The following is a 20057-nucleotide window of genomic DNA, read 5'->3' on the forward strand; positions in this document are numbered from 1 at the left end:
TTCTTGTTGGAAATCTCATCACGGTTTACTACTAAAGTGTTTGCCATGAACAAAAAGTAACAAATGGAACAAGCTAGTTTTATATTTGTTTCTATTTAAAAGCATTTAAAATTTTTATTATTTTTTTGCAATAAAGGCAGGAAAAGTATCGAAGTCAAATCCATAAGAAAAGAAAAAACTTAATAAAAAATGATTGATATTTCTCCATAACATACGCTTTTTATAGTTTCTCCCAAAATTTTGATTTCTACACCTATCCCGTAAAAAGGTTTTTTATACGTAAAAAATGTTTTTTTACGGTAAGGTTTTTTACGCGCCCATCCCTGATTAATATCAATATATCGATATTTTAGAAAATATATCGTTACATAGTCTCCATACCTAATCATAAGTTTATCTATGGTAGTTATATTGTGAGATCTGTGGTCACTAGGTTACATCTGTCATCTATCCTCTTTGGTCACATAACCATAAAAATTAAGGAAATTTGTTTTTCTAACGACAATTTAAAAAGTTCATTAATACTATAGTTAAAAATCATTATTATTCGCCGTAAGTTATTTAAAAGTAAACATATTTTTTTAATAATCACATCTTTTGGGTTACTATAGAAAATGATGCAGTACGAGCACGAAAACGAAAAACTCAAGGACCAAACCCCTTGTGCCGGGGCCAGGGCTGATTTGAAAATGTGCCTGTTGCAAAGCGAATGTTGTAGAGTGGTATTACTTTTTTTGGGATACTACTATATCTACGAAAAAAGCTAACTATACGTTTTTCTAGCACAAAAAAACACCTAGGGAATGTTTAAAGACTAGCGATGGAACTGTACCTGATGAATGCTACGCTTTGAGGAACACGTTTTTTGAATGTAAACGATCATTGGTATGATTCCTAATGTAATTGGCTGTATATCAAATTATACAAAAAAATTCTTTTTTTTTGCAGTTAGATGCCAGACAACGGTTTAGAGGTAGGAAAGGCTATTGATTTATGTTTTGTAGTTATATCATGTATATTCATTTGTAGTTTGGTTAAATTATTATGTATAGTTCGCGATTATGTATATAAAATTAGGGATAAAATTAAAAAAAAACTTTTATGAAACCAATTTTAGTAAAAAATACTTTTATTTTTCAACAATATCATCAATTAATTTTGCATATACATAAAATTTATTGCTATAAGATTAAAGAGGAGTCATATAAAGCTTGTTTATATATCTATTTTCACAGTGCACGATAAAAATAAAATATTTATATTTACATTCTAAAATTAGTTACAATATAATTATTTGCTGATATTTTGGTCTTGGATGCATAATATCACAATGCTGTCTGTACAGCCGTTAACATTATGTGCTGTAGAATATCGAAAAATATTTATACATACATATACATGAAAAAAGTTCTTTTATTTTAATATGTACGTACAAGCTAGTACAGGTACTTTCTTCTAAACAACTAAAGGAATATTTCAATCAAGCATTTTTGATATTTAAAAGTCCCTTTACACTCTAAAAAATAATTATTAATCTAATATTTATATTTAGAATTTAATATAGAATCTAAATAGACTTTTAAATATCACACTTATTTGTTGGATGTTAGTTTCACAAATATCACATTACAAAAACGTTTATCATATATTTTTGTACTATCCTAAATGTGTATATAATACAATTCCTTAAAATGTGTGTCATGACTTGTACAGGGTGTCCTTTTCTCGTGTGTTTTATAGTGTTTTTCGTTTATGAGTAGAGATACAAAGATGCGGTTTTCACATCATTTTGCCACTTTTATGAAACCAAGGTTGCGACACACACATTTGTCCTAGACCTCTTTGAAATTGTTGCATTTTTCGAGTCACCGCGTATCTCAGTTATCTCATAACTTATCGCAAAATATGAAAGAGTCCCATAGAGTCTCGAATTCATCTATGGAATTCAACTCTCTCTATGTTTTCACCTAAAATTCAGTGTAATCCACTAGTTTTTCGCTGCGAGCTCTGTTATTCTTGAAATATTATCAAAACTTTTTTTTTTAAACGGGATACTCTGTATATTATGATTTATTTTTTATTTTATTTTCCTTCTTATGGAGCTTTCTAAAAATATAATATACTCTATACTTTTGTCATAAACAGGGTAAAAAATGCATTATTTAACTTTTTAACATATATTCGACGTCAAATTTGGTATTGGTTATTCCACGATAGTTTCTCTGTGTAGAATTATTGCATAAGTGCATTAAAATATCAATAACTCTGATCGACAGCGTGTTAACTAAAAGCTGCACAAGTTTATTTTCAATGCAGTTTATTAAGATAACACGACAGAAAGCTAAATTATCTGGTTAAATTACATAAAATATAATAATACTCTCTTAAACTAGCTTGAATTATGTTAAAATTTTAAATAAAGTATTTTTATATTATTTATCAAAATATGTATTGAATATAGTATATTTTTAGAAAGCTCATAATAAAACAAATAAAATAGAAAATAGTATACAGGGTGTCCCATTTAAAAAAACCATAGAATGTAGAATGTTTAGGAGGGGAGTTAATCACCGCGCCCTTATAGATCTATTGTGTGTTCCCCTTTCTTGAGTTATAACGAGTTATAACTCATCATACAGTCTCAGGGCTTTAAGAAAAGCCAGTATCTGAGATGGCTCCACAGAGGCCAGCTCTCCATCCTCGACATCAGACGTACCAAGGTTCATGGCACGAATGGTCGTCGTCTCGGCACACTCAGTGATAAGGTGTTCTGGTGTTTCCCCATTTTCCCCACAAAATCTGCATTCGCCGTTGTTTCTCAGTTTCATCTTACTGAGGTGTTCGTTGAGGAGACAGTGTCCTGTTAGAAACCCCGTGACAATCCAAAGATTGTTTTTACTTAAATCAAGGAAAACTTTTGATTTTTCTCGGTCATAAGTTCTAAGGAACTTTTTCGAGTGTCCTTAGACCGTTGGAGGACACCCATTCCAAGTTACGGATGGAGTCTTCCAGATTCTTCAGTTCCGCTTTCAGTTGGTTCCCGTTTGGAAAACAGAACGGTTCTGGTCCAGTTAGTGGAGTGTTCGCTCCTTTTGTAGCTAGATCATTTGCTTTTTCATTGCCTTCTATCCCTTGGTGAGCAGGCACCCAGAGTAGGAGGACTTTATTTTCTTTGCCTAATTTGTTGAGCTTCTCTAGGCATAAAAAAAAACAATAAGTTTGAGTCATATTTCGAAAATGACAGCTCTCAGCGAAAAACTAGTTACGCGACTGGATTCACCGTGAAAAACTACTAAAGCCAGTAAGTTATAACGTATGTTCGGAAAAAACGGCGCCCAGTTGGCTGGGAAATGACGATCTACGACATCTCCCATAGAAATTTACATATAAAATGACAGCGATCTTCATTTCATAGCCATCACTGATGCCGTTTTTTTTTCGATCATACGTTATAAGTTACAGGATAACAGAGATACGAGGGAGATAAAAAATGCAGCATTTTCAAATTCGCCCTGTATTTCAGAAACTAAGAAAGCTTTGACATGTGTAATCTGCGTGTAACGTGTTAGTTTCATAAAAGAGTAGCACAGTAATGCAAAAACCGCATCTCTGTATCTCTAGCCATAAACGAGAAACCCTGTAACTCACAAGAAAATGGGGCACCCTGTACAGTATTATAAAATGCCAACACTGTGTTCAGCTAGTGTTGTCGAATAAAATCAGACTCAACGAAAAATGTACTCTATCTGAATATAATTTTATTTGTTTGTTTGATATGGATAGATTTGTATAATCTGATATTGGTAAAAATGCGTGGTTAAAAAGCTTGTAAAGGTCTAAAAAGCCCAGTATATCCCGTGAGCCTTGCTCTCAGGGCTGGCAACAGTAAAGCACATACGGTGATGTCGTGTAACAAATTCGAGCATTCGCACAGTAAGATGTACATTTTGTCGCCCTTGGGACTCAGAGATTTGTGCAGAGATATTTTTCTGAGACCCGCTTGCTGTGGCAAATAGCGGTAAATCATTCTTGCCCCTAAAATCGAAATTTATTTTAAACTTTTTTTATATTTTTTATTAAACAGCTTTTTTTACCTGTCCAATATAGCCAGTTTCTTTCAAATTTTTCTCGGTCGTCTCCTTCGAAAACTTTGTAAACTGAGACGAGATATCCAGTGTTGTTGGTATGGGTTTTTGGAATGGGTACACCAATTTCATATATTGGCGGTCTAAAGTTTAATAAAAAGAAACAAAATATACAGAGTGTGAATAAATAAGTGGAAAAAAAATCAGGACGTGCTTCCTTTTTAAAAATAAGCAGTTTTTATCATAGGTCGAATGAAAATCAGAATATTGAAAACTATTCAGACTAAAAAAGTTGAAATTCGTAGAATGATTGTTTTTGATATAGAATGTTTTTTTAGCTATGTGATATACAGCGTGTTCAGAATAATAGTCCACTTGCAATATTTTTTTATTTTACTATACTTTTGTTGTTCATGTATCAATCAATTTAGAGTAATTTTTGATTCTGAATTGGTTGATTTATTACACTCTTGTCGCATATGTTTTAGTAAATTGATATTAAGATGTTACGAGTATTATAATTTTGGTTCATCCTATACAGGGTTCGGCAATAGTGCGTCGGGTATCTGTAGCTCCTAGAATAAAAAAACTTGAGAATTTTGTTTAAGTGTAAATCTAAAGTATGTACATAGGATGTATTTCAGGAAAAATATTTTAACTTCTCTAGGGTGGCTCAAAAAAGTTAGTGGATCGGGATGATTTTTTTTAAATGGAACACCCGCCTGTATATTATTGCATTTTTGACTTCCTTTCAGATAACTTTACATAATCCTAAGATATGAGTAAATATATTTCGATAATTTCTGAGATATAAATAAATAAATAAAAAATATATATTTTTCAAACCTTCCTTAAAAAAATTATTACAAATACAAGAACTGTCCTGAAGTCAAAATTATATTATGTATTTACTTTAGATGGTCTCACCATACTTTGCTATAAATATCGTAATCTTAAATCATACAGGGTGTTCAAAATCTATGCAAAACTTTTTTAAATATAAAATATTTTTTTTTAAATACAACACCCTGTATATTATTTTTTGTAGATTAGAGTAGTAGTAGAGTTTTAGAAAATGAACATTTTTTTGTTTGAAGTATTTCAAAATTTTTAATGGTTTCGCAGATACACGCAATATTATTTCATATGGCTCTTTCAACAGTAAAATACGAGCGAAAAATCATTGGGTGGCTTGATAAAAATTTACTGTGGAAAATGCCATATGAAACATAAAACTGGAATATTTGCGAAACCGTTCAAAATTTTGAAATACTCTAAATACCAAAAATGTTCATTTTTTAATTCTCCATCTATTGAAAAAAATAATATACAGGGTGTTCCATTTAAAAAAAATGGAGAAAAAATATTTTATATTTTAGGAAGTTTGGCGTAGAATTTTGAACATCCTGTATGATTTACGATTACCATATGAATAGTAAAGAATGTATAGACGTATCTAAAGTAAATACCTAATATAGTTTGTGATTTCAGGACAGTTCTTGTATTTTCAATAATTTTTTTAAGAGGCTTTTTTAAGGCTGAAAGATATACATATGTATATATTTGTTATTTATTTATTAATAATATTTCTGGAACTATCAAAATATATTTGCTCATATCTTAGGATTATGTAAAGTAATCTGAAAGGCAGCCAAGTGCAATAATATACAGGGTGTTCCATTTAAAAAAATCATCCCGATCCACTCACACTTTTTTGAGCCACCATATAGAAGTTAAAATATTTTCTTGAAATACATCCTCGGATATAGTTTAATTTACACCCTGTATATTAATAAAATAAACAAGAATGAGTGTTTTTTGGATGAAACGCGTTTTTTTATTTTTACATTATGGTATTTTAAAACCCTAAAAAACGTAAAAAAAAACAAATAAAGGAAAGTGCCATTTCTCTTCTTTCCCAACATATGTTTTCTAACGATTTTGCCATGATTTGGTTTGATTTGGTTTGAAGTGAAATAAATTAAAATATCCTTTTTGCAAAGATCATTAACATTTGGTTAGATTTAGATAAATTTTACTAGATTTTTTGTTTTTATAATAATTAATGACCATACATATCTTGTAAAAAAGAGTTTTCTACATGTAAAAAACTATTGTACACATAAAAATCTAATTTTTACGCGTAAAAAAGTTTTTCTAGCCACCCATCCCTGATAATAAGCAATAAAAATAATATACACACCTACAAATTGACGCTACTTCCGAATAGAGATCCAAAGTGTGCGCAGCGGTATATCTACGAGATTGTATATTTAAAAAAAAGTAATTAAAATTTATATCATTAGTACCTGGTGACTCTAGGATCAAACTTAGTTAAACTGGCAGTACGTAAATTGTTGTAGAACATGACTGGATTGGTTTGCGACGTATTTATTACGTAATAACTGATAAACGGAAATTCAGCTGAAACATAACAATTTCATCATATACCGTATGATCGAAAAAAAACAGCGTCAAAGACGGCTGGGGAATGCCAATCCATAATAATTTTGGCGAGGTCAATGTCTAGATGTCATTTAATAAAAATTGACATAAAACTTGTCAAAAATTAACACTAAGACAACACAACATTTTAGACACACAAATCTCTATCTAAAACATTATTTTTTCTTGAATTTTAAACTATACTATTCAAAAATATTTTTTATTCAATATAAAAATAAATTACAGGCCAACTGGAAGTATTAAATGAAGCCCATATACAGCTTGATCTCGTCAAAATTATCATCGATTGTCATTCCCCAGCCGCCTTTGACGTCGCGTCGTTTTTGTTCGATCGTATAGTATTTTTTTTATAAGATTTTTCACACAATTTGTTGGTTCGGTTTTACACTACTTAAATTATTAGAGAAATTAGGGTGGCTGCAACGACGCGACGCGACGTCCCGTAATCATGCTGTTAAAACATAACAGCTGGTTTTTTATATACTGGGTCCGGCAATAGTGCGTCGGGCAACTGAAGCTCCTAAAATAAAAAACTTAGAAATTTGGTTAAGTGCAAACCTAAAGTATGTATTAGGATGTATTTCAGGAACATAATTTAACCTCTACAGGGTGACTCAAAAAAGTGTAAGTGGATCAGAACGATTTTTTTAAATGGAACACCCTGTATATTATTACATTTTTGGCTTCCTTTCTGATCACTTTACTTAATCTTAAGATATTTTTAATGATAGGTTCAGAGTTAGATAAATAAAAAAAATTTCAGCCATTATTAAAAAAATTATTAAAAATACAAGAACTGAATCAATGATCTAGAATTTTGAACATCCTGTATGATTTAAGATTACGATATTTATAGCAAAGTAAGTACAGACCATCTAAGGTAAATACATAATATTTTTTTGATTTCAGGACAGTTCTTGTATTTTTAATATTTTTTTTAAGATTTTTTTTTATTATTTATTTTTAAGAAAGGCTTAAAATATATTTATTTTTTATTTTTTAATATCTCTGAAACTATCGAAATATGTGTACTCATATATTAGGATTATGTAAAGTGATCTGAAAGGAAGCCAAAATTGCAATAATATACAGGGTGTTCCATTTAAAAAAATCATCCCGATCCCCTCATACTTTTTTGAGCCACCCAGTAGAAGTTAAAATATTTTCCTGAAATACATCCTAGTACATACTTTAGGTTAGCACTTAAACATTTCCAAGTTTTTTATTCTAAGAGCTACAGATGCCCGACGCACTATTGCCGGACCCTGTATAAAAACCAATTGTTATATTTTAACAGCAGGATTACGGGACGTCGTTGCAGTCACCCAATTGAATATTATACAGGTTACTCAGCCGAATATGCAAAAAGTGCATTTTTATCCATTTTATTTCATGCGTCTAAAATAAACTTAACAACTTAGCGAGTTGTGTGCAAAAAACTAATTATTTAATGAAAATTTACTGTTTTTCTATAGTTAAATTATTACTCTAATAGTACTCACCGTTTCTCTCCATATTGGCCAATAGCATACCAGTGACGGCCGTTTTGGCCATCGCTACCTCGTTGACCAATTCGCCGGCCGTCACCCGTTGCTTGAACAGAGGCTGGACCAGAGGCGACTCGAGGACGGGGTCGATGGGCTCGAGGGGACTCATCAGGTGACATAAGACACATAGTTTCGGATCAGGTACTTCCATCACTTGCAGGTTGTTCTGGGAACGTCTGTCCAGCGAATTGTTATTCGAAGGTGGTCTCTGTTGAAGAAAATATGTTTTTTTATTATTTTGACAAATTGATAAAATTATGGATATTTATTATACAGGGTCGCTGATATGTATGGGAACAGTCGATTATCAGGTAAAATATAAGAGGTACCGCAAAAAGTTAAATATAAAAGTTATAGGATTTTTAAATATCTATTAGCGGGTAATAAATTTGAGTATACAGGGTCGGTCATAAAGTCGTGGCACATCAAAGTTGTATTTTTTAAATGTAACCTCCTGTATATTATTGTCATGTTAATGATGTTAAGTCGAGACACACAATGTACATCAAACCAACCGTTTCCGAGTTATTCACTTGAAAATATCACTTAAACAATTCAATTTAATTAATTTCGATGTGTTCATTTAACGATGCCATGCTGGGGAAACTGTGATACTTAATAATATTTGACATTAGTTTTCAAGTTAGCATTTATAGATGTATAAAATTTACATTATGTGTATTATGATTATGTACATAAATTCAACAATTTCCGAATTATGAAGTTTTGATTTTGAAATGTTAAACAAAAATGTTGTTTCCAGTCTTGATATAATCTCATTTTATACATCTATAATTGCTAACTAATGTCAATAAGTATCACATTTTCCGCAGAATAGCATCGTTAAATGAAACCAAACACATTGAAATTAATTAAATCGAATTGTTTAGATTGTTGTTGAGATTTATTTAGCAGTTTTTAGAGATCAACTTCTGAACCTAAAACCATCTCTAACAAAATTTGTAATATTTCCGAGCTAAAATTTAAATTTATTTCTTAAAAATGATATTAATACACTAAAAAAGACGATCATTTCAAATTAGTGTTAAAGACTAGATACTAGATTCTGTTCAAGGAATGTTCGTTGAGTTTTTTAAAGAATATTATAATATGTTAAGCATTTAATTTTTCATTTAAATGAAAGAGCTTTTTTGTAGTTTTAGTAAAAGCATCATAAAAGATATTATGATTATTACAACTCGAGAGTTTAAAGTTGAACGATTGATTTATAATATTGGCATTTGGAAAAGCTTAATAAAAGTTAAGTTTAATAAATAGTGTTTACAACTAGAATAAAAAAAGTCATGTTTATGTTACACATAAAACAAAGCGTTTTATTGTGTAACAAATTAATAATTTGTTTCTTTCATTTATCCAGTAAATAAACTAATAAAAACTGTTTATTAGTTACAGTGGTCTTCCATGATCCACACACCTTATACTAAGGGCTGGCAAATGTTAGTCTTGGGTCGAGATTTCCGTATGTAAGAAGAGTACAATGCGATTATAATGTACTGAACAAAGAGAGGACAGTAAACACGTTGCCAAACGTATGAAATAAACCGAGAAACTGTGCACATCGCTAAGAGACGTGGAAGGGGATATAGCAGATTTGTCGCAGTTGACCGGTCGACCCAATCAATACCTCTGTCAGTACTTAAAGTTCTAGGGAAAGGTGTACGTCATACGTTCAGCTTCGCGATTTAATTACGTCTCGTGATACTTAATTTGTTTATTTATTAACGAGTCGTTGTAATTTTCCCTATAGCTTGAATTTTTTTAAGTGCAAGCTAGAAACACTTGCGTTTTTGGTAAAAAATAAGTGGAATTGAGTGGGTGTTCGATAGTGGTCGCGCTATTAGAATTCAAAAATCGATATCTCGAAATCTATTAGAAATAATAGATTGTAGTTTTTTCAAGAACTTTGTTAATATTTCTACTGTATTTTATTTGTAGACAGTATGTGAAAATCTTTATCAATAAAAAAATTACACGATTGCTGAAAATTGCTATCCTCTAAAAGTAAATGGATGGATTGTTTACAATTTTTGAATGGAAAAAACAACCTTATCGAATTTTTCTTATGTAAACATATTGTAAAATATCCAATGAAAATATCCTTGAAAACAAAAAAAAAATTCAATATCTAAAGTGGTTCTTGAGTTATGGCCTTGTGTTAAAGTGCTTGTGTTAAAAAGTTGAGTTTTTAAATTATCGCCATTACTGACGTTTTCTCGTTATAAAAAAATGACACCCTAACGATATCCTTATAATTCCATTTCATATGCTCAGAAACATGTCTAATGATTTTATCTAGTTATCTCTTGAAAAGAAGTCTTTTAAAAATAAGCGGTTAGCGATCGTGATTTTACTTTACTTGATAGGGAAAGGCGTATCGGCAACGCCGCAACAGCACACCGTCGCGCGACGCGTCTGTCGGTCGCATTTCTCCATGTGTTCCACACATGTAAATGCCGACCCAAAAGTAACAGTTGCCAGCACGGTATATAATAATATATGTGTTAAATTTACCGGTATAGGTACTCCAGCGGGCAAAAATCTATCCAAACTGTGCACAGGTATAATGAAACAGTCTTTTTCCAGGCCAGACAAGGATCTGGATACTTCGGAGTTTCCGTTATTGAAACTCACCTAAAACGAAAAAAAAATCATTATTTCTAACGTGATAAGAACAACAAAAGACCTACAAATTATTGTTTTCAATGCAGTTACCTGTCTGCTTGGTGTAGTTTTATTGGGGGGCCACTTCAGACTGACAGAAGGACTGCGCACTACCAGCGGTTGGGGTAGATCGGACTCTGTTATCGCAGGGGATATGGTAGTTGCTAGGGGAGGAGGCTCCCCTCCCGCCCCTGTCATCGGACCACAACGAGGTTCTTAAAAAATAACATTTTTTGAATAACAAAATCAATGATGCAGAAATGATAAGGAGAAAATCAAATGTTAACTGATTTTTGAAATATTTTATAAATTTTAAAACGTTTTAACTTTAAAAGAACTTAAAAGTTTATTCTATACACTTTTTTTTAAATTTTAATATAAACAATGATTGTTTCTTGTTAATATTTGATTTGTCCTAGTAACAAAATTTAGTCAAAAAAACGATTAAGATTAGTAAACACAACACTCAAAATATTTATTATGTTGAATATATTTTATTCTTAATAGTTAAGTGTTTTACTTTGTAATAGTGAACAATTTAGATCTCTAAAATAACATATGACCTTGATTTACCATAATTATTGAGAGTATGATACGCATTTTCCCTAAACGTGTCAATTATAGCGCCGATTAAATATGCAACTAACAATACGTTGAATCCTAACGCCAAAAATGACATTCGAACATAGCCCCTATGTACTGAACTACTATTTATGTAATGCCTATACATGTGAACAATTTAGATCTCTAAAATAACGTATGACCATGATTTATCATAATTATTGAGAGTAGGATTAGCATTTTCCCTAAACGTATCAATTATAGCGCCGATTAAATATGCAACTAACAATACGTTGAATCCTAATACCAAAAATGACATTCGAACGTAGCCCCCATGTAGCCCCTATGTAATGCCTATGTATTCTTCATATACATGCTATATTTTCCGCTCTACAACATTCTGCAAGTAGTTTATTAGGATCAATGGCTAAAGAACACAAGGACACGTAACGCCCATATATGGGCTGGAGCAGAATTTGTGTTGTTAAGCGCCATTTTTTTGGAGGAACAGATGTGTCACCAGCAATAATTTTAGCAATTTTTACTAGTTTGCTGTGTGTTGTAAACTTATTTGTATAAACTTTATTACAATGGTGATTTGTTCAGTTTTCAAGTGTCCATTTTTACACGTGAAAGCTGAACAAACGATTACAACCATAGGCGTAGTCAAAACATTTATCAAAAATATAAATATATCTTTAAGCAGCTATGTTAAGAAAAATATGTGCCACAGCATTGTTTGGAAGTATTTCCAATTGGTTATAAGTTATATGTACCTTGTATTCTTTAGTCATTGACTAAAATCAATCACTCCAGCACTTAGGACTACCTCTACACTCCATACTTAGGACCAGTATATATAATCTTCATCTATGCTTAGGACTAAAGAATACAAGTGTTGTTAGACGCCATTTTGTTGGAGGAACGCCACAATTTTAGCGATTTTTAATAGTTTGTTGTGTGTAGTGAACTTTGTATAAACTTTATTACAGTGGTGATTTGTTCAGCTTTCAAGTAGCAGCCGCAACGATAAGAAAGAGCTAGGTGGTCCGTTTCATAGGTAAATAAACAGCTCACTCCATCTTTTTAGCGTTTTTTTTATTGAATTCGATAATTATCTTTATGATATTATATGAACTTCATATCGTCGGCTTTATGACGAAAACGCGTATCTCGATTTTTGCTACTTTTCAGGAGAGCAATTTAAAAAAAATCACTTACTTTATTTGGCCGATAAATGTAAAGTTTAATTTTTTAATAGTGTTTTTGTATTAACACTTAAACGGAGACATTGAGGAAACGTTCTGAAGATAAATTGTGCGTAAATTCTAATAAATAATTTCTTTTTAGTTGTTTAATAGAGATAGGTCTTTTTGTTATAATAATAATAAATTTATTTCCGAACGAATAGTACACATACGCCCATGTAAAATAAATTTAAAAATGATGGTAAAGTGTTCTTAATAAGGAAAAAAAAAACAATATTCACATTATGGAATACATACAAGAAAATACAATACATACATACAGGAAAAATCGGAAAATCACCAAAAAATTAGAAACAAATATTTTTAAATACTTTTATTTGCGTTGGATTAGATCAACTGAAAACAAAGACAATTTTCATTCCAGAAGCAAAGACAATGATCAATTAAAATACACTTATCTAGCTTATTTTAATAATTTTTTTTATACAAAAATACATTTTTTTAAATAATATATTTTTAGTAATTATTCAGTTAATTGAGGGCATTAATACAATGCATTTAAACTCACGGGCCATTTAATAAAAACCAAACTAAACAAAAACAAAACATGTTTCTTCATTCGTGCCTTTTTGATACAAATAACTATGGACTAACAGTTTCTGTTTTCCCTGTTCAATGATAACAAATTCGACTTCCATTCTACGTGTTTATGCAGGATGATGATAGGCACAATAAATAAAATTTTCCAAAAATTGACAGGGATGACAATGCCAATGGCCCGACAATGATAATGAGATAAAAATTATTGTATTTTTCGGGCAAGTTTTTGGTTCGCTAAAATGTCCTTAGGGAAATTATAATTTCTGGAATTTTCCATTAGGGCAATTTTCGTTTCGTTGTTTTGCTTTCGATCAATTTTTCTTCGGCCATTTATTCTCGGACAATCTTTTGCATACCCGATACCGCTATGTGCAGAGTCTAGCTCATTCTATCAATGGTTTTTGGCAAAAAAACAGACTCAAAATCACACTGTAAAAGAGAGCTGCTGCCATGATAGAAGTTTTATTTTGTCCCAAGCAACCATCAGAAAATAATTAGGTAGAATGGTGTGATTTTCTCTCGCATGCATTTTCATAACTTAAAACAAAAGGACCTATCTCAAATTCCATCTTTCTTGTAGTATAACAATTGGTATAACAAAGAGCCCTATCTCAACATACGTCTCTTCGTCATAACGAAGAATTGTAGTATTTGAGATGGGGCAAGTTTTTAAACGAATATAAAATGAAAAAGGTACAATATTGAGATGCGCAAATCCGCTATGTTAAAATATGATCCATTGGGCATGTCATGACGTTGATATCTCAAAATCGCCAAAAATCGAGATATGCCTTTTCGTCATAAAGCCGACGATATGTACTATACGTCGATACTAGTTTTGTACTTTTTTTAAATTTAAATATATTTTTTTTATTTAATTAGTATGATACCAAAATAAGCAGCATAGACCATAGGCGTAGTCAAAAGATTTATCAAAAATATAAGTATTTCTTCAAGCAGCTAAGTTAAGAAAAATATGTGGCACGGCACTGTTTAGGGTATGGTAACAATTGGTCCTTGTATTTTTTAGTCATTGCTTAGGATCGTTTAGTGAAGTAATTGAGCACTAAGAGGCGATTTTTAGATATGTACTGAGCACTGGAAACTTAGCTTTAAAAACGAAAAGAGTTAGTTTTAACGTAAACATCAAGTTATGAGCAAATAAATTTTCGTCACACGTATATCAGGTCGTCATTTCGCTGTCGCCGTGCCAAAACAATCGCATCAAATCGAGACAACTAAGAAAAAAAAGAACAGGTGAGCGCAACTGCAAAACAAAAGACAAAACCCACACGAAAACAAAAACGAATCACTGCGGCGCCGCGTTTTGTTACCTGGTGCTGTATCGAAGGGGGTGGGGAGCGTGGACGACGACGTTCTTTTTTTTTCTATTTTTCCCCGCGCGCTGCGATTGTTTTTCGCGCGAACGGCCAGAAATATCGGAGCAGGCCGCGGAATTGGACGCGAATAACTGACCGCACTAGCCGTTGTGTAAACTTTGACCAAAGAGTAGCTATCGATAGATTCAGACCGGGGATGAACTATACTGATGCTCGCGCTAGAGACACGAAAAAAAAAGAGATGAGCGTGACTCGAGAGAGATATTTTTGTATAGATGGGTTTTTGAGTGTCGCGCCAATTTATTTTGGGACGATGTATCGCTCTAGGATAATTTTAATACTTAATACACTTTTTTTCTCACGCTCTTAACGGAGTTTTTGCGCCTAAAAAATTCTAGGTACTAAAATGTGATCAGAAATACTAAAATAATGTCTATACATGGTGTTTCTCAAAAAGTGGCTCACCCCTATAACTTTTTAAATAACCTATAAAATTTTTTCGGATTAAAAAACGAGATTTGGTTTATGACGTAAATCGGGATTGACTGATGTATTCAATTATTTTCAGCCTTTCTTAAAAAAATTATTAAAGATACAAGAACTGTCCTGAAATCAAAATACGAATGTTATATCACAACACCCTCTATATCATTTTTTTCAATAGATGGAGAATTAAAAAATGAACAATTTTTGTATTTACAGTATTTCAAAATTTTTAACGGGTTTGCAGATATTCGCGGTTTTATATTTCATATGGCATTTTCCACAGTAAATTTTTATCAAAGCCAACCAATGATTTTTCGCTCGTATTTTACCGTTGAAAGAGCCATATGAAATAATACTCCGTGTATCTGCGAAACAATTAAACATTTTGAAATACCTTAAATACAAAAAATGTTCATTTTTTAACTCTGAATCTAATAAAAAAATAATATACAGGGTGTTCCATTTAAAAACACGAAGAAAAATTATTTTATATTTTAGAAAGTTTGTAGAATCTGTATGATTTAAACTTGAACACCCTGTATGATTTAAGTTTGCGATATTTATAGCAAAGTAAGTATATACTATCTAAAGTAAATACCTAATATAGTTTTGATTTCAGGACAGATCTTGTATTTGTAATAATTTTTTTTATAAAGAAGGTTGAAAAATAAAATTCGACGATCAAATTTATTTTTCCAAGGCTCCTTGATTAAAAATTAGTGTTTTTAACATAGCCATGGCACTACAGATTCAAATTTAAAATTCAATTTTGTTTTAAGCGAAAATGTCAAAAGATATCATATGATATGCCATTCTGTTCAGAATGTTATTTTATATCGAATAAAGTAAAAAAATACAGAGGGTGCCATTTAAAAATCAAAAGTTGTAGTCATTTCCGGTGAAACAGGAAGTGACAGAAAACAATTGAATACGTCAATCAATCCTAATTTATGTCATATACTAACATACCAAATCTCGTTTTTTTATCTGAAAAAGCGCCACTTTTGAGACGCACCCAGTATAAAGGCTCGATTTTTTTTATTTTTTTCGCATTTTCTACCGCTTCGTATGACCACATCCCCCATTAAACTGGCAGATTAATATATAAAATTAAAAAAAAAACTTGTATTTGATTACATACCAAACAAAATATAAACAAAAATAACATAATATGTAATCCACCCAAAAATAAACTAAAAAAAAAACAAAAAAAGGTCAAAACGAATATACACACACTCATATATCATTTGGGATTTGGCGAGAGATATTTTGGGACCATCTGTTTCAATTATAAACCACCGAAGCGTTTAGAAAATAACCGTAAAGTTAAAATAAACATTTTTGCGTTACGTGTTGGTAAAATTAGCGAAAAGAAACGATACAAGGCAATTCAATACGTATTTTTAGTTACAAAACGACTATTGTTTTCGTCTGTTGTTAGAAATACCCTCTGTCTCGAAACTTGTTAAGCCAGTTTAAGAAAAAAGGTTTTTTGATAAACATTTTTTTTCAATTGAGTTTTTGATGATTTCATTATTTTTTTTGTTGAAACAATTCAATAAATACACAGTGTGTCCTAGTATTCTGTAGACATACAACTACTACGTATCGTACTATCGAAAAAAAAACGGCGCCAAAGACGCCTGCATGGGAGATGACAATCCATGATAATTTTGGCGAGGTCAATCCCTAGACGTCGTTTATTTGGCTCGTAGTCTTCTTTATTGGCTGTTACTGCCAGTTGGCCTTAAGAAGGTTGTAATTTAGTTTTATATTGAGTAAAAATGATTTTAAATGACGTAGGTATATAGTTTAAAATTCGATATAAAATATTTTTTTGCAAATAGATTTGTGTGCGGTGTTGCTAATTTTCCCACGAAGTCGGTCAAAATTTCCCGTTTTTCCTAAAAATTCACACGAATTACTGAAAATATCAATTATCGTCGGCCATAGATTGGGCAAATATATTATTATCGGCCATAGATTGGGCAATAATCAAAATAATTCGATTTTGTCTTACAATACAATAGACTATGAGATCTTTATCGAAATAGGCTATAAAATTATTTTTGCTAAAAATTGAACTTGAGATTTTCAAAGTAAGGTATCGTTTATCATTTTTTTAGAATTCTAAAAAATTCTAAATTCTAAAAAAATCGTTTATCATTATACAACGTTCAATATATTCAGTTTGTGCTGAATGCCTATACGATGACTATTTTTTTTTAATTTACCACGTCCAATAGACTGTGAGGTCTTTATCGAAATAGGCTTTAAAATAATTTTTGCTAAAAATTGAATTTGAGGTTTTCAAAGTAAGGTATCGTTTATCATTTTTTTTAGAATTCTAAAAAATTCTAAATTCAAAAAAAATGTTTATCATTATACAACGTTCAATATATTCAGTTTGTGCTGAATGCCTATACGATAACTATTTTTTTAATATAATATGGCGTTTTGGGTTAAAATTCCCCTTTTCCCTCTGGATCTCGAAATTTTCCACGAGTTGGCATCACTGTTTGTGTGTCTTTAAACGTTCTATTCGTTTTTAATCTTTCTATAGTTCGAGTTAATTTTTGACAAGTTTTATATGTCATTTTTTAGTAAATGACGTCTAGAGATTGCTGAAATTATAATCTATTGTCATTCCTTTCAGGTCCCAACCGTCTGATGCCATTTTTTTTCGATTATACGGTATTCTGAAAAAGTGGTGTAAAGTTTAAAAACCTTATGGTACATGACACAAAAATATGAGTTTTTGTCTGTTTTTAGTTTTTTAAACACTGTTGTTAGTGAAGCACATGTTATACAAGATCTACCGAATGTTTTGTGTGTTCCTGTTGTGTTTGTAGTATACCTGGAGAGCTTAAAGATCCTGCAAAGAAAACAAACATGGATATGCTACAAATATCTTTCGTGGATATTGTTAAAAATATACTACACAAACCTCTACGTACCACTCAAAAAAAAAGATTGAAAATAAGTGAAATCCCCATATATTTTTGTGAGCTTTTGAGAAAAAAAAATAAAAATGGAATACTATAAGGAAAAAAATGTGTCATACCATCAGAATCCTCCTGGCTATAGCTACACCTTGGTGGACTGAAGAATAAATGAGTTCTATAATGGTGTTCCTCGATGGGAGTATAACCTTGGTCCCTGGTACACCGTTTGCTAGCATGTCTACCCACGGTACCTTTAGAACCTTTGCCACTGATCACACCTGTTTTTTGTTCCCTGAAATTCTTCCTGAACATCAAATTCATGATGGACCTTTTAGTGTAGTTTTTGAGGTCTGAAAACAAATACAATAATGTAATTACAATTAAATTAGCCTCATTTATTAAGGATCTCAATGATTATTATAGTTGAAATCACTAACTTTTCCCATTTTAGCGTAATTACCACAGAAAACTGTATCTACTGCCTAGGTATTTTTCGTTTAAATCACAGTGATACCATACGAGATGTCAGATGTAGAAACAGGGAATAGAAACATGAGAAAAACTATACATACACGTTCATTTATTATAATTTTTCAAAGATGTGAGAGAGAAAAAAAAATTCAAGTAAATCAACAAAATACAAATTTCATTTTCGTTCCTTAAATCTATCTTCTAGTTGGTGCCATCTACATGTGTATTAACTGATTTGAAGAGTAATAACTTTTCGTCCGTACCTGTATAAAACTACTCAGTGGAAAAATATACATTTCCGTAAAAAATGTCTCTTGGTGAAATTCGCTACTAGCAACCATTTTCAAGACAAAAAATAAACATGTTGACTAAATAGTTATTTGCCTGAAATGATACATTTGGGAGCTTATTATTTTTTTAAGCTAATCATAAATTTTTTTTGAAAAGAAAATACGATAAAACAGATTCTGTTCAATCTTTAGCACAAAAACATTTCAAATTTATTATTTCAGACTAATAACTATCCAGTCAACATGTATAATTTTTGTCAATTATGACATGTATTGATTATTTCGATTTCAAAAATCTTGAGAACCATTACTCGTAGCGATTGTTACCAAGAGATCTTTTTTCTGTAAAAAATGACGGAAAAGGATATTTTTTCGCTCAGTAGTGTTATACAGGTACGGACAAAATGTTATTACCCTCCAAAAGAGCTAAAAAATATGTTGGTGGTGCCCCCTACAATTAGGAGACATAATGACATCGAAACCGAATTTCTCATGTCAAAAAACACCCAGACACCAAATTTTGTCCAAATATCGACGTTAATTTAGATATTATTTGGAAAAAATCGAAATAAAAATGAAACTGCTACACCCTGTATTTACAAAACGAAGCATTCCTCCCGAATACAATTCGGGCCACCCTGTATATTCACAGACCTGATCAAATAGGTCCCATAACCCTTTTTTAATAAATTAGGTCTATACGTGAAACAAAGCGGACTTGAATCGATATTAAATGTCATAGTTAACGACTTGTTTAGATAATTTACTTATAATAGCGTAAAATTAGTAACTACCCAATATTTACATACTTAAGAAAAAAAATGGGACAACTCTCCAAAACATTAAGAAAAAAATAATAATTTGTATTTTTTCTATGGAACAAAATCATCCAGGAATATTTATAATCGCATTTAATATAAAAATTATGATACGTACCTTAAATATAACTATTTTCAAATGTTGTTTTAGGTAAAAATTACACCAAGAAAATAAGAATTATTTTCTTTAATACACAGACGAAGAAAAAATCTAAAAAATCTCACAAACCTTTTTACTTCGTTTTATTTACAGTAGTTACTCTTATACGTTTTAAATAATTAAAATAAAACAAAAATAATAAACTACCTTATTAACGCGAATTATATTATTACACAAAAATAGTCTCTCTGTGTGGAAGCTCGCAAATAAAAACACAATCAAAATTTAAATTTAGAATGACTACTGACGTTTTAAAGAAATGTCACACACGCACTACACCGCAAAAGAAATCAAGGTCCGGCCAGTCTACTCCGCTGACCAATCGATGGTCCGTCGGAGTAGAAGGGTTAGTTGAAAAATGGACGACGACGACGCTGTTGCCGAGCCAAACGGCGCTC

The 20057-nt window shown here is 31.2% G+C and overlaps 2 protein-coding genes across 6 annotated transcripts; one reads left to right on the forward strand and one right to left on the reverse strand.

The window, feature by feature from the left end:
* Nucleotides 1-428: 428 nt before the first annotated feature.
* Nucleotides 429-1275, forward strand: LOC115875569 (cytochrome c oxidase assembly factor 5). The gene is made up of 4 exons (XM_030891073.1): nt 429-552; nt 612-722; nt 784-885; nt 949-1275. Exons 2-4 carry the CDS (start codon nt 615-617, stop codon nt 988-990), a joined length of 252 nt encoding a protein of 83 aa, XP_030746933.1. The 5' UTR covers nt 429-552; nt 612-614; the 3' UTR covers nt 991-1275.
* Nucleotides 1276-3152: 1877 nt separating this feature from the next.
* On the reverse strand, nt 3153-20057 carry LOC115875570. 5 transcript variants are annotated; one of them, XM_030891075.1, is made up of 11 exons: nt 19807-20057; nt 19618-19710; nt 18040-18270; nt 17833-17850; nt 10832-10995; nt 10631-10750; nt 8054-8306; nt 6395-6509; nt 6289-6342; nt 4095-4228; nt 3153-4035 (listed from the first exon to the last, which is right to left on the reverse strand). In XM_030891075.1, the coding sequence occupies exons 3-11, from the start codon at nt 18239-18241 to the stop codon at nt 3818-3820; spliced, it is 1278 nt and encodes a 425-aa protein (XP_030746935.1). In that variant the 5' UTR covers nt 18242-18270; nt 19618-19710; nt 19807-20057; the 3' UTR covers nt 3153-3817. The 5 variants fall into 5 exon arrangements, with proteins under 5 accessions (XP_030746935.1, XP_030746937.1, XP_030746934.1 ...); XM_030891077.1 differs by lacking the exon at nt 19618-19710; XM_030891074.1 differs by having other exon boundaries at nt 19618-20057.

Source organism: Sitophilus oryzae, unplaced genomic scaffold (genome assembly GCF_002938485.1).
Source record: "Sitophilus oryzae breed Bouriz unplaced genomic scaffold, Soryzae_2.0 scaffold_1389_pilon_pilon, whole genome shotgun sequence".
Lineage (NCBI taxonomy): Eukaryota > Metazoa > Arthropoda > Insecta > Coleoptera > Curculionidae > Sitophilus > Sitophilus oryzae.

Bases quoted from the DNA above. Each gene is read 5' to 3' on its own strand.
- LOC115875570 (XM_030891077.1), bottom strand. From the start codon at position 18,241: ATGAATTTGATGTTCAGGAAGAATTTCAGGGAACAAAAAACAGGTGTG. The intron at 6,510-8,053 runs GTGAGTACTATT...GTTATGTTTCAG, and splicing joins GGCCAATATGGAGAGAAACG to CTGAATTTCCGTTTATCAGT. The intron at 4,036-4,094 runs GTAAAAAAAGCT...TTTCGATTTTAG, and splicing joins AAACTGGCTATATTGGACAG to GGGCAAGAATGATTTACCGC.
- LOC115875569 (XM_030891073.1), top strand. From the start codon at position 615: ATGATGCAGTACGAGCACGAAAACGAAAAACTCAAGGACCAAACCCCT. The intron at 723-783 runs GTATTACTTTTT...ACGTTTTTCTAG, and splicing joins AAAGCGAATGTTGTAGAGTG to CACAAAAAAACACCTAGGGA. The intron at 886-948 runs GTATGATTCCTA...TTTTTTTTGCAG, and splicing joins TTGAATGTAAACGATCATTG to TTAGATGCCAGACAACGGTT.